Source organism: Furipterus horrens, unplaced genomic scaffold (assembly GCF_987537825.1).
Source record: "Furipterus horrens unplaced genomic scaffold, mFurHor1.1.pri manual_scaffold_9, whole genome shotgun sequence".
NCBI lineage: Eukaryota > Metazoa > Chordata > Mammalia > Chiroptera > Furipteridae > Furipterus > Furipterus horrens.
This window is the reverse complement of record NW_028327179.1, coordinates 24312537-24327269: the sequence shown is the minus strand read 5'-3', so window position 1 is coordinate 24327269 and position 14733 is coordinate 24312537. Positions and strand designations below refer to the sequence as shown.

General features: G+C 41.2%; 1 protein-coding gene across 1 annotated transcript; it reads right to left on the bottom strand.

Annotated features, from left to right (window-relative positions):
• Nucleotides 1-4576: 4576 nt before the first annotated feature.
• On the bottom strand, nt 4577-14145 carry LOC150001430 (nucleoporin NUP42-like). The gene is made up of 4 exons (XM_090286861.1): nt 14004-14145; nt 10961-11055; nt 5793-5877; nt 4577-5154 (listed from the first exon to the last, which is right to left on the bottom strand). The coding sequence occupies exons 1-4, from the start codon at nt 14143-14145 to the stop codon at nt 4577-4579; spliced, it is 900 nt and encodes a 299-aa protein (XP_090142987.1).
• Nucleotides 14146-14733: the final 588 nt, after the last annotated feature.

The following is a 14733-nucleotide window of genomic DNA, read 5'->3' as shown; positions in this document are numbered from 1 at the left end:
AGGATATGTCCTAGAGGTTTGTGTTTCACCAGTTTACTCCTCTGACCTCATACTCTGCTGTGATCCCTCTGTTCATCTTTCAGCCCAGGAACCCCCTTCCACTGCAGAGCTTATCTTTCATCTCTCTGCAATTATCAAAAGATATTACTTCATTAAAACTTGTATGAATTTTATTCAATATTCATGCTTCCCAAGGGGTATGAGCATTATATTTGCCTCTAAGTAATTATGAAATGAATAGTGCTTGTTTTTCCTATTAAAAAACATTGCAGACATTATAAGTGAACTGTTTTCAGGAGAGCTCCTACTATACCTGAAATAATTTTATGTAGGTTAGTCTCTATTCTTTATTTTGCCTTACTTTAATGTCAAGCTAGCTTTTAAGAATTATTTCTCTCTCTAGCTTATGGTCTAAAATCTACAAACTATGAAAGGATAAAACATAATACCCTTTTGTTTCTTTTCATCTCTTTCAAGTTGCTTTCTTATCTCTTCTTTATTCCTCTGGAATCTTTCTCCTGAAAGTTTTTTTTTTAGCAAAATTTCCTCTACTATACTCTTTTGAAAAGGGATCTTGTAATTCATATTTTATCCCAATCAATGAAGAGTTAGGGCCTAAACTCTGGGGAACTCCATTCTTATATTTCTAATTTTGATAAATGAAATGTTGGAGTAACCTCTGTTCCTCATTAACATGCAGATTTTTAAAATGTATAGAGGGAGAAATCTCTTATGGGTGAGAACAGAGGCATAGAAGCCTGTTTTCCTTTCTAAAACTCTATTCATTCGCTTGCCTTGTTGCTCTTTCCCTTTACGTTATTTTTGAATTGTCCAGATCACTGATTCACTGTTGTTAATACTTCCAATTTAGTTCTTTTCCTATAACATTTGGAGGAAAAGGAAAATTCTATTTTAAAATTCAATAAAAATAATGTTTGGAAAGAGGACAGATTTGGAAAACTTAGAATTTTAAGATGACAATACTCTCCAAATTCAACTCAATTCCTGTAAGAATCACAGATGGTTTCTTTGTAAAAAAAATCAACAAACTGATTCTAATATTCATATGAAATTATAAAGGATCCAAAATAGCCAAAACAATCTTGAAAAAGCAAAACGGAGTTGGAAGACTCACACTCTCTGAGTTCAAAACTTACTGCAAAGCAACAGACGTAAAGACTGTGGTACTAATATAAGGTAGATATATAGATCAATGGAATAGAATTGAGAGTTCAGAAATAAACCCATGTGTTTATGATCAACTGATGTTTAACAAGAATGCCAAGATCAGTCGGTAAAAGAAAGAAGGGCCTTTTCAACAAATAGTGCCGAGACAAGTGAACAGCCACATGCAAAGGAATGAAATTGGACCCTACCTCATATCATATAAAAATTAACTCAAAATGAATCAAAGACCTAATGTAAAATAAACAGCATAATATTCTTAGAGAAAAAAATAGGGATAATGCTGCGTATCTTTGGGTTTGTATAGATTTTTATATATGATAGCAAAGGCTTAGCAACACAAGAAAAACAAAAAATCAAATTTCACCAAAATTAAAACCTCTTTTTTTTTTTGCTTCAAAGGACACTAGCAATAAAGTGAAAAGACAACCCCCAAAATGGGAGAAAAATTTTGCAGATCATCTATCTGATAAGGGACTTGTGTCTACACTATATAACTCTTACAACTAAATCATAAAAACTAACAAAAATTAAAAATGAGCAAAATACCCAAAAGGACATGTCTCCAAATAAGATATAGAAATGGCCAGAAAACACCTGAAAAAAATATTGACGTCATTAGTCATCAGGGAAATTAATTCAAAATTACAAGATACTAGTTCATATCCATTTGGATAGCTATAATCCCAAAAGACTCTTACCAAGTGTCAGTGAGCCTGTAAAGATATTGGAACCCTCAGAAACTGTGGGAATCTGAAATGAGGCAGCCACTTTTGGAAAGCAGTCTGGCAGTTCCTAAAATAATCATACTAAGAGCTAACACATGATCTAGCAATTCCACTTCTAGGGATATACACAAGAGAAATGAAAAGACTTGTCCACACAAAACTTATACATGAATGTTTGTAGCAGCATTATTCATTACTGAAAGTGAGGAACAACCCAGATACCCATTAAATGTGGGAATGGATAAACAAAATGTGGTATGTCCACACAATGGGATATTATTTGACCATAAAAGGAAATGAAGTACTGACACATGATACAACATAAATGAATTTTAGAAACAGTGTAATAAGTTTAAAACGCCAGATACAAAAGGTCACATATTGCATGGTTCCATTTGTGTGAAATGTCACAGTAGGCAAATTTATAGACACTAATAAGTGGTTGCTGGACTGTATGGGAGAAGAGAAAAATGATAGCTGAAGAGTACAAGATTTCTATTTGTGGTGATTAAAATGTGATAAAACTGACTGTGGATGTGGTTTCACATGTCTGTGGATGTACTGAAAGCCACTGAACTATACACCTGGAATGTTTTGATAGTATATATGGGGATTATATCTGTGAATAAATTTGTTTTTTACAAAATTCAATAAGAGGTAGTTTCTTAGAAGCTAGATACAGTGTGGAATCTAAAACCGTTTCAATCAGCATTTCTCGCTTTGCGTCATCATATCCATTGTTCTATCTAGAACTCTGAATGGATCTCTGTACGACTGATCCGTTGGAGTTTCATAGTCGGACCCTCGTTCTCATTTCACATTTAAATATGTGAAAACCTCTCAGCCTGTGAGCTACGCAGAGCCAGCAGTGGGCCTTAGGAGGCCTGGAAGGTGTGCTGGTCCCCTGGGTCCCTCCCAGACACCATCCCAGTCTGGTCTGTAACTGTGTCTCCATTTGTATCCAGCGCTGCTCCTCCCGCAGGAAATAGGAAGAGCAAGGCTTTCTCCTCCAGTCTCACGGGCTCCAAGTGCCCTGGCACGGGGGCAGCAGCCGCCCCTGTCCTGGCTGCCCAGCGGTGCCCTGAGCAAGACAGGGTGGCTGCCAGCACACGGAGGGGCCCTCCCTCCTGCCCCAGCCCCTCCCACTGTGCATTTTCCCTTTTGCCCCTGGGACGCTGTGGTCGGTGAGGGAGGATGGAGCATGGATGGCCATTGGCCAAGGAGTGGAGAGCCAAGGGCGGCAGGCGGTAGCCCTGCCTCTTGTCTCAGAGGGTGACCCGGGTCGGGTCGCCTGCTGGAAGGCTTCTCTCCGCTGCTTCCGCTCCCCCCCCCCCCACCCCCCCGTCCAGGAGTTCCCAGCTGAACCAGTAGGAACTGGAGCAGCTGTGGCGTTCGCTGTCCCCGTGTTTGGGGCTGGTGCTTGTCCTCAGATGCCCTTGTTTGGATTCCTGGGGGTAGGGTGACTGCAGAGTGACTGCAGAGGGCTTCAAGGAGGAGGTGACACTTGAGCTGGCCTTGAAAACTGGGTGTCTGTAGCTGCTACAAGGATGAGGCTCTGTAGGGGGGGCTCCCACTGTCCCCCAGCTATTCTAGGTCCCTGCTGCCCAGCCTGGGAGCGGTGTCCTGGGTCTGCCCAGCACTGGCATCCCCCGGGGCCTCACTCTGCTGCGTGAAGCATCAGGTTGGGCGCAGCCCAGGACCCTCTGAGACCTGGGTTCAAGTCTGGCCTCACCCGGCTGGCAACTCCTCCTCTGGGCCCGTTTCCTCCTCTATAAAGAGGGGTTTCCGACAGAGCACAGAGGTGTACAGAGGGGGCCAAAGCTCTCAGCCCAGCTCAGTGGACGGAGCCCCCACGCCCCACTGTGGGGTCTTCTTCTCTCCCTGGACACCCTCACTTTGGGCATTTTGGCTCTTTGATGCCCGGGCCTGTAGCCTCCCTGGGAATGACCCGCCCCTTACCTGTGCCCCGAGACGGAACGCAGAGAAGCCCAGTGCACGGAGTGGGCACTCGGGGCCAGACCCTGGGCTCAGGCGCCAGCACGCCGCATGTGGGTGGGAGGAGCCCTGCGGCGAGAAAAGCTTTGTGTCCAGCCAGGGCAAGCGCCCCCCACTCCGCCGCCCCCAGTCTGGATAAGCTCCCTGCGGGGGGCCCTCCGACACCCCGTGCCCTCTGCATCTCTCTCCAGTGTCCTGTAGCTGCTACGACTGTTTTGGTTTCTGCCAAAGAGAAAGAATAAGAAACGCGGCCGCAGACGGAGGCAGGCTGGGCCGTGGGTGCCTGGAGCGCCCGCCAGGACTGCGGGTGGAGGCACCCAAACGAGGCGCCCGCCCGCCGGCCACGGGCTGGGAAGCCTCCGTGCCGCTGTGTGGTGGGGTGCATTTGTGTAAGGATAAAGTAAATGTTTTTGGCACCCCTGCTTCTTGTCCCTCCCCCTGCGCCAGGGAGTAGGTGTGTTAAAAATAATTATTAAACTTTAGGCCACAGGAAAAAAAAAATAGTCAAGCTCAAGAAAAAATGATGGATTTCAAACTCCTCAGTTTATTGAAAGCTCTATTCCTTATAAATAAATATGTATATATGATACACACGTGTATGTATCTGCTCTTTTATATGAACCACTCAAAATAATTTCATAAGTCATTCTTTATTTAAAATTGTTCTTTCAGATATTCAGAAATTCCATAGGTGGTGGCTTCAGTGGAATTTTCCCCAGAGTAAATTTCTTGGACTGAAACTGCTCTAGTTCTTCTGCCGTTAGTTGATGCTTGGGCGTGAATAATTCGTTAACTGTTGTCATGCTACTATTTGAGACAGGAAGAGAGGTAGATGTGCTGCTATTTGCAAAACTGTCACTGAATGACTTGGAAACAGTAGTGTGAGATTGTGAGCCTGGATTTCCAAAGCCAGCCACCGACCTGCTGTTTGTGACGGCTGGGGCCCCCGCAGCTCCAGCAGGGCCTGCTGCCATGGGAGCTGGGAATCCTGGAAACCCAGGCGAGCCAAAACCTGCAGCTGCTGGGGTTTTGAATGAAAACGAAGCAGCAGATGTGATTTCAGGTTTCCCAAATCCAGGCACCGGAGTAGAAGTAGTGACGGCAGGACCGGGAAAGGGAACAGCTCCAAATGCGGGCGTGTTCCCGAACACAGAAGGGCTTCCAGAAGGGGCACTGGCAAATCCAGAGCTTGTTTTAAAACTAAAATTTTGAGCATTATCACTCATGCTGTTATTCACTGGAAAACCTACAAATAAACCAGAAAAAGAAAAAAAAACCTATTACAGTCAGAAATGTGGCCATGTTAATCCCCACTTTTCCCCCCCTCATTTTCCCCTTATTCCCGCCATGTTTGGATGTTGGAAAGAGATTACAAGGGAGAAAAGTAAAAACGAGAAGCTAGAACAAACCCACTGTCTTCCTGCTACACCGACCTCACTTGCCCCGTGATTTACCTTCACTCAATGAGGCGGCTTTGAAAAGCCTCAGGGATTAGCGAGTGCTCTTACACTTCTGGCTTGTCCATGCCCCGCCCCCCATCTCACTGGAGCTGTCACTTGCGGAGGACACTATGCTGTTATACAGTGACAAGAAAGTCCTCAAAGGTGCTGCTACCACAGCTATAAAAGTCTTGAAAAGCCACTCCTAAAATATACTTCTAAAGCTTGAGCCATAGGGCCTTTCAAAGAACAGCCCAGCCCATTCTGGCCCCCCTTTCACTAAGGCTTGATGAATCAAATTCTCTCAAGCTCCATTATGGAAGGCTGTAGAATTTGCAAGGCTGACTTAAAATGGTGCTTAACATACCTTCAGGTTTTACAACTTGAAACCTATAAAATCCTATTTTTCAAAATCAGTGAAGTCCTGCATTACTTTATCACTTACCTGGTGGCCCAAATGCTGCTGTTTGCCTACTCCCAAATCCAAACGTAGAGGTTGCTTGATTTATTCCATTCTTTATATCAGAGAGCTATAAGAAAGGGCAAATAATAAAGTACTTGATGAATAATTCTCAAGTACCTTTCTATATATGTACTTTAGAGCCAAATTTAAAATTTAAAATATGTGCTTAAAAACGTGAAATGTTTAACATAGAAAAATGCCCACAATATGAATACAGACAGAAAAAAGTACACCAACCTCAAAGATTAAGAGTCAATTGCTGATGAATTATGGTTTTAATTTTAGTTATGCTTTTAAATTTTTCCTAGCCCTGGCTAGTGTGGCTCAGTGGATTGAGTGCCAGCCTGAAAACCAAATGGTTGCCGGTTCGATTCCTGGTCAGGGCACGTGCCTCGATTGTGGGCCAGATACCCAGGTAGGGGGCATGTAAGAGGCAACTGACCAATCTCTCTCTTGCACACTGATGTTTCTCTCCCTTCTCCTCTCTCTAAAAAGTAAATAAAATCTTTAAAAATTTTTGTTTTCTAAATTTCAATGAATACATATTAAAATGAGAAAAATAATTTTTAATAATACATTTCAGTATCTATAGGCCGATATACATTTTTTCTTAAAGATTTTATTTATTTTTAAATAAATAGAGAGAGAGGAACGGAGGGAGAAAGAGAGGGAGAGAAACATCCATACCAGCCAGGGCTTGACAGAAAATTTTAAGTTTGCTTTCCAACTTGAAAGTAAAATTCTTGCAAAAAAAGCAATACATAAGAGAGACACTTCCCTTCAGCAAACTTTCAGGTACTCACCAAACCTGTTTTAGGTGCTGTGCTTAGACTTTTCAGTTCATTTACCCTATTCCTCCACTGATTTATTAACTGTTGGATGGAATTTAGCTGGAGAGAGAAGACAGAAAAATGATGAGTCAATATCGAGTGTTTATTTTCATCTCTCAAACAACTTCACATCTTTGCCAAAATTACAGAAAGTTTATGAAACATTTTTACGGCCCATCACTTGTAAAGTTCGCATTGACCCGCCCCTGTTTGCCAAAGATATTCCAGCTCTAGTCCCCTCTGCCTGTTCTCCAGCTCCTTGAATCACCCGGTTCAGAAGCACAAGTACCTGGCGGCACACAGTTAGTTGTATTTGGGTGGGAGAAGAGCGTGGGTGCCAGTTAAAACGCATGATCATGACTGTAGACAACAACAAAAGAGTTTGTCATTTCCTTTAGCACAAACTTCCTCAAGCTGAGCTTTTTAATTTTTGATATTTGACATGTGAGAATGTTAATCTATATAATCGACTGCTTTATTTCACTTTATTTTTCTAACATTCACCACAGTATCTGCACCTAAGAGATGCTCTATAAATGTTTGCCAACTGATGAAAGGGTTTGATTTCTGGGACTGATTGTTGGATAATCATTCCTAGTTAGTACAGTCAAAATATATTATCACCATTTTAGATAACCAATCAATTTCAAATAAAGTAATTTAGAAAATAAAAATAGCCTTGTCTTGAAAAAACTGTAGACCTCACCCACTTTACCAAAACAGGCAAGCCTCTAAATATGGAGAAGGTAGTAATTCACAGCTAATCTGTTATTGAGGTAGATGAATAGGAAACAAACTTACATAATGTTGTAAGTTGTTGCTGGCTAAGCAGTTATGGTATTCAAGTCTCAGCTCCTCTGGTGAAATGTCAGTGAAACCTGAAGTGAGAAATCAATTGGAATCTTTAAAATAAATGCCAATATTTTTGATAGAATAGTAAAGCTAAAGGGGCGAGACAAGAAAGTGCACTAATGTTGATATTAGAAAATTTTCATAATCATAAGGAAAAAATTAGAATAAAATGTAGTTGGTTATTATCTTTGAAGGGGAAATTCTTTTTCTAAATATAAATGGAGAGGAAGAACTAACAGAAAAAGAAAGTTGACTACGTATACATTCAAATTTCTATGTAGAAAAATACTCTCTATGTCAAACTATAATAAGCAAAATTAAAACGCAGATGATAAGCTGGGAAAACCAGAATGGCGACATGACAGGAGAAGAACTAATGTTAACATATTAAGAGTTCTTACAAATCACTGAGAAGAATAAGTTAATATGAGCAAAAACAACAAACAGCCAACTCACAAAATTTTCAAATAGCCAATAAATAAATGAAGTAAAAAAGTGCAATTTAAAAATACAACTGAAAATCAAGATAAAAGCCTTTACTCATCAGACTGGCAAAAATTAAAAGTGAATATTATTTATTGGCTTTAAGAATTTGGCGAAGCTCGGTGGGACTGAGCATTGATTGGCCTGCGAACCAAGTGTTGCTGGTTGGATTCCCACTCAGGGCACATGACTAGGTTGCATGTCAGGTCCCCAGTTGGGGGCGCGAGTGAGAGGCAACCACACAGTGATGTTTCTCTCCCTCTCTTTCTCCAAAAGTAAATAAATAAACAAACAAACAAAGAAATAATTAAAAAAAAAAAAAAGAAAAAGAATTTGGTTAAGTGGCTCTGACCAGCGTGGCTCAGCTTGTCGGGCATTGTCCCACAGAGTGAAAGGTCGCCAGTTCGATTCCCAATCGGGGAACATGCCTGGACTACAGGCCTGGTCCCCAGTTGGGGCATGTGTGAGAGGCAGCCAATTGATATTTCTCTCACACATTGATGTTTCCCTCTTCTATCCGCCCACCCCCCAAAAAATCAATACAAGAAATCTTTTAATAAAATAAAAGAAAAAATGTGGTGAAGTGGACAGTCTCCTAAACTGCCATTGAGGGGACTAAAAATGTACAACTCTTACAGGAGGAAAATTGTCATTAAGCATCAATTGCCACAGAAATGTTCACACCTTCTGATCTTAATAGCATTGCTAGGATTTAACCTCAGGAAATAATCAGATGCATTGAGTCTGTTGCAATACACCGCCTGGGTGTAGTATAGGACGAAAACCTGTTCTTGCACAGATATGTAGCTGGAAAAGAATGATGTTAACGGCCTTTTCAGATAGTTTGGAATATTCTTCTTTGACGTCACACCAGAACTTGACAGGTGGTAGTTTCTAAAAGTTTAGCTCCAATGTCGACTCAAACTTTTTGTACTATCACATTCAATTCACTGGATAATTTTGCACTTCGAATGGACTTTTTAGGTATGTATAATTTTGCAACATTACAGATTAAATATTTGGAAAATACTGGTTCACTGAGTTATCGAGAACTCCCAAACACGGCCAAATGGTCTTTTACAATATCAAAATATTCATATTTGTTAATGTCACTATCCATCTCATCAGAAGAGACTTTATGTATCGAGAAGTTATCAAGCTCACATGAGAAAAAAATTTCTCCATCATCTAATATTCACTTGAAAGCTTGCATTTTATCATTGTCAGTTGTTCTCTATGAAGTAACGGGCTCCCTTCATTTATTTTTAAAGAAAGCGTCACCAAATACTTAAGTCAAAATAACCGTAGTTGCCACTTATTCTTTCATTAGCCACTGTTCTGTGGGGGAAAAAAGTGGCTGGTTCAGCTCCCAAGTCAAACGAGCACACCAGGACTTTCCCTTCAAATACCCATCACGCTTGAGTATGTGGCAGAAACAACTCTGTGTGTGCTTCCCATTTGGTCACACAGTATAGTAAAAATGGTTTGCACTCAGAGGTCAAGATCTCATAAAATTAAAAACTTCTACCATTTCATTTCGGACATAATCTTAAGCCAAAAGGACATTAACCTTTTTCATTGACTACTGTTAGACTTTGTGACTACGGTTTATTGTTTCTAGCTTGATTTACACTAAGATATAAGGGGCTTTACTCATCGATTTTTTTGCTTCAACTGTGCAAATGTCAACACAGTGAAAATGGCAACTCGTGCATTAGGATTATTATGAAAAGATTTTTGAACTCGTACAGCTCCTGCAAGGGTCTCAGGAACAGGGTTGCCAAATTGAGCAAATAATAATACAGGATGCCCAGTTCAATTTGAATTTCAGACACACACACTTGTAGCATAAATATGTCACCAATGTTACATGGGTTATTCATATGCTAAAACATTATTCTTTGTTTACCTAAAATTGAAGCTTCACTGGGCACCCCATATTTTATCCGGCAACCCGACATAGGGATCTACGTCCCACACTTGGGAGGAACTGCTTTAGGGCATTCGACAGGTATTAGGTTCAATGCTGAACTGATTGTACAAGGCTAATACTTCTTTATTTTCTTTACAGAAAAATCACCAGCTGGAGTTCTCTTATTTCCTTGTTTTACTTATTGTCTCCTTCCCTCAAGAACATAAGCTTCATAAGGGAGGGATCTTGCCTATCTTGCTCACCAACATATCCCCAGCACTTAGAATAGGGCCTGGCACTAAAGAAATTCGGTGAGGATCTGTTGAATGAGTACCGAAGCAACTGAGGAGTGGTGTGATGCAAATGCTTGCAGAGAATGAGCAGGCAGAGCTGAGACAGAGTACAGATGCCAGAGTTCTGAGGGAGTGCAAGGACTGTCATCCGCTAGGAGCCTGCTATTCACTCAGGACCAGCCAGGTGGGCTTAGCAGTGTGGCAGTTTAGGTTGCAGCCCAGAAGGAGCTTTAGAAACTCTAGACAAAAGAAAATGGGAAGGGAAGGAGTATTCTACAGAAGTGTTATCCCTGCAGCCCAGCTAAAGCTCCTGACCTTCAAACATTATCTCCAGGATAGGCCTTCACATGCTTTATGAAAAACAACTACCGTTAAAAGGAAAGACAGGGAAGAAAGAGCAAGCAGAATCAGACAGCTAAGGCCTTCGTGGCAGGCAGGATATGACTCTTCTATTCACCGCAGGCAGCCAAGAGGTTCTGAAGGGGTACCTATGGAGAGCCAAGAGAGTAGAGCCTCTGCTTGGGCTTACAGAATTAGAACTGTGGTGGGTCCTGATGTTACTATTTTCTCATGAGAACCACATATCTTAAAAGAACTATACCTTTCAACCTCAATCTCCGAATCATGAAGTTCTGCTGCAATGCTCAGGCACTTTAAAGAATGTCCAACCTCTCCTAACTACAGCTAAGTTCGTGGTTCATTTCTTTATTTGGCAGGGTCTCGCTTTTAGAGAATGAGAGTTGTAAAACGTAGTTTAAAAATGTACAATTTCTCAGTTACCTGAAAGGCAAGATACGTTTCCCTCTGGTGAATAAACGGAGAACGGCCACTGACCAGAGGACTCCCAAACGACCACATCTTTTCCCATTTCGTCCCTGACAAAGAAAAAGAAAATAGTTTTCATCTGCTTATTAAAATTTATCTTTTTCTCATTTTCAATGATTGAAATGTTAAATTGTAGTAAATATATAATTTTAGGTTTCTCGTTATGTTTTCTCAAGTGTCCTTTAAAGCAGAAGTTACAGAACTATAAACTACATTTCATGTGATAGATACAATATTAAAGAAGTTCATAATTTTGCTTTTGCAGTACACGGAACCATTCGCTAATTCATTTCATTGAGAACAACTGTGTCATACATAGATTAAAGAACTAAGATATAATAAAATACACAACACAACTTTAATGGTTTTTGTTCATTACCATCCACATCAATGAGTATTTAACTGGGAAAGACAGGAAGCACTCCGTAATATAGAAACATCACATTTTTAGAGAACATTTTGTCTAATTCTCACATTTTGCAAACGGGTGAAGAGACCCACAGCCATGCAGTTCATTGGTTGGCAAAGCTGTGGATAGTATCTGCTCTAAATTCAATCCCCTCCTATGCCGTCCAGAATGCTATGATTAATAAAATCACAGATACTACAGAGAATCTATACTCAATTTAGGGTTTCTGTAACATCAAATATAGGAAGAACGGGTTCATTTGTTTCTTTTCTTCTTTTGAAACGTCAGTAGTTTATGGTACATGGCTCAAAATGTTTACTACTGACCGACTTCTAATTTATGGAAGTAAAAGACCAACAAATACCTATATTGATGTTCTGTCCTAGAAGCCAGGAGCCGAGGGTAGTTACAGAGAGCCAGGCACCGTTTTGGTACCAGTCACAAATTCTACTACAGATGTTCTCGAGAAATGATAAGGAATTTACTCTACAATAACGAAGGAAACCAAATGCAACCAATTTGAATGAGGCAAATGAAGTAAAAGTTTTAGAAAGAAAAATAGGAGATGATATGTGACCTCTAAGATCACAAGTTGCTTTAAATTACCTCATCCTTTTTAAAGGTCTCATAACTTACAACAGATTTAATTAAGCAGGACTACCTTACAAAGCTATTCACAATACAGCGTTATCAACAAAGTGGAAAAAGCACACTGAGCTCTGAGAAGACACTGTACTGATACGGAAAGATGACGCATTTTTAAGCGAAATAAGATCTAGTACGATATGTATTATACCCATTATATTACATGTATATATGCGCGCAAAACGTGGTTACCTCTGAGGGATAGGATCATGGGTACTTTCTGCTTATTCCGATTTTTAGGTAATGTATTACTTCTTTTCGAAAAGCAAGCGAATGGGTAACTTTTCTGAGGGCTTTCACTTACAGGAATTCGTTTTCGTCTTTCGGTGCGTAAGAGCTGGGTGAAGAAGCAAATGGGTTCTGAGGTGCTCCAAATGCCCCGTTCCCGTCAGTTGAAGCTCCGGAATCGGAAGAACCGGAAGATGACTTCCCTTGCTCTCGGCGGCCCGCGCACCCTGTAGATTGGGACAAGCTGGATGAGTCTCTCTGGCTCGAGGCATTGCGCCCACGTCTGGCACGACCTGGAATAAACAATAAAACAAAACGATTTTACCGGCAATTCATCTTTTAAACCTCTGAAAACATCATTATATTTTGCTTATTCCATACACACATTATGCAAAGATCCAACACTTCCACTTACGGAAAGTCACAAAACTCTTCATTCTGACTTACATAGTTCAGTGTAATATCAACAGATCGCATAATGGCCTAACTGCATTTCTGTTTAACAAGATGGAGGGGACTGTTAGCTCTAGAAAAATAATGATGTGTTGCTAAGTTCAGCTGACATAGGCTTATTAAGTGAATAACTGCTTGATGGTGGAGTGGATGGAAGGCATATATCCTAAATCATGAATTCCTTCAGGATCAAAAGCTCTCTTTCTCAGTCTTGGCTTTCCCACTGGGCCCGATATAGTAATAACCTCTGAAAGATGGGGAGTGTATGAAAAAGTCTGTTGAGCATAAACAATTAGATTCCACCTCCTGTCCTTGAATAGATGCTGAAATCTATTTCAGTCTTCCCTTTCGGAAAACACATACCCATGGATCTTTCAGGGGGAGATTATAAAGGGAATTCACATGTGAATAATGCATTTGAGTTTCTCTATTACGAGCATATTACTAATGTTTCATAACCACCAAAATGAGCCAACAAGACTATCCTTTCTGTCTCCAGTTATCACTTGAACTGTCTCAACTACTCATCATTTTCTAGTGGGGTCTAAGATAATTCACCTTGTTTCTCACTGAATTGGAGATATTCCATTAAGTGTAATAACAAGTGGAGTGATGGGAAATATACTCCTTATGAAAACTGATCTCCCAACTCTAAAACTACTTAATAAAACCAAAGAGAAAAGGCAGCAGATAGCTGAACCAGATCCCTCAAGTAGGGATTAATAGCATTCTCTTATTCTAAAGCTTTAAATCCGTTGGGGAATGACACAGCTCAAGAAATTCAAGTCATCTTTTGAAGACAGCTTTGGGCCTTCACACTTACTAATGCCAGAAGCATTCACTTGCTGCAGGTAGCTAAACAACTGTTTCTTTGACACAGTTCATTACACATTTTTCCCTCAATTAACCTGTCCACTCATCGTTTATTTTCTAATCACTACATTTAGTGAGTCTCCACAGAATGTCAACTATGACATCCCGTGGTTAGTGGAAGTCCATTCACATTTACCCGACCCCGAGCCCTCATTTTTGGTTTGGGATATTTCATTAGACCTATTGTGGTAATGCACACAGACTGTCCTCAAGAAGAGGCAGCAGGTGTGAAAGCCACAATGCGACTATCCCAAGGCTGAAAGGGCGGGAGAGTGCGTCGGGGGGAGCCAGCATCCTGCGACACCTTTCAGGACCAAGTTCCAATTCTAAGAAAAGAAAAATACATCTTACCTTTAAAGTCTTGTGTTGTATTGTGTTTTCGTGTCTTACCTTTCTTCGAAGACAGCGCTTTTCGCACCATCCATAACTGATTTAATGAAATATTCTGAACCCTTCGGAAAGGGCTTAGGCCCGGGGAGCAAGTCGACGTGCCCTTCCACGCCCCGTTCCCTCGGCGCCCAGAGGTCTTCATTGGGTATCCTATCCTCCCAATTTTACCCCAAATTTTAGGAACATGTGCGTCTGAGCAATGGCTCTGTACGCTTTTACTATATTTCCAAAGAAGTTCGCGACTTCCCCAGAATTAGGAGCCCTGACTCGGACCCTGGTTGCTAGCCTCTCCCTGGAAGCAACGTTGAGTAAAAATTATATTTGAGTCAAGGGCCAAAAAAACAACTACTCATAGGAGTGTACAAAAGCAAGGCGGCGTCTGGGTCGCCCTACAGCAAGTCTCCCAACCACTGCCACTCACAGACACTGTAGCTTTGACACGTTAAGTTCTACCTGAAACTCGTTGCTTGGCAACACCAGAACCAAGCCCCTTCTGCCTTTGTTCGCTCATCAGACACCAGCCCAGCGCCTCACACGCAGGAGAAAATGGCAGAAGGAGACCGTGGGCTGGGCTGTGCCCAGCCCCTTTCGGGACGCCCATTAACTACCGGCTTTCTTGACAGGGAAACAAATCCAAATCAACTCACTGTCTACTGAGCAGATAAATGTCCTACAGTCTTCTCTGATACCCAAATGAAACATAATTAGTCCACCAATTATGCAGGAAACA

Coding starts and splice junctions, on each gene's coding strand:
- LOC150001430 (XM_090286861.1), bottom strand. CDS start 14,145: ATGAAGACCTCTGGGCGCCGAGGGAACGGGGCGTGGAAGGGCACGTCG. Junction 11,056..14,003: donor AGCGCTGTCTTCGAAGAAAG/GTAAGACACGAA, acceptor TTTCTTTGTCAG/GGACGAAATGGGAAAAGATG. Junction 5,155..5,792: donor AGCAGCATTTGGGCCACCAG/GTAAGTGATAAA, acceptor GTTTATTTGTAG/GTTTTCCAGTGAATAACAGC.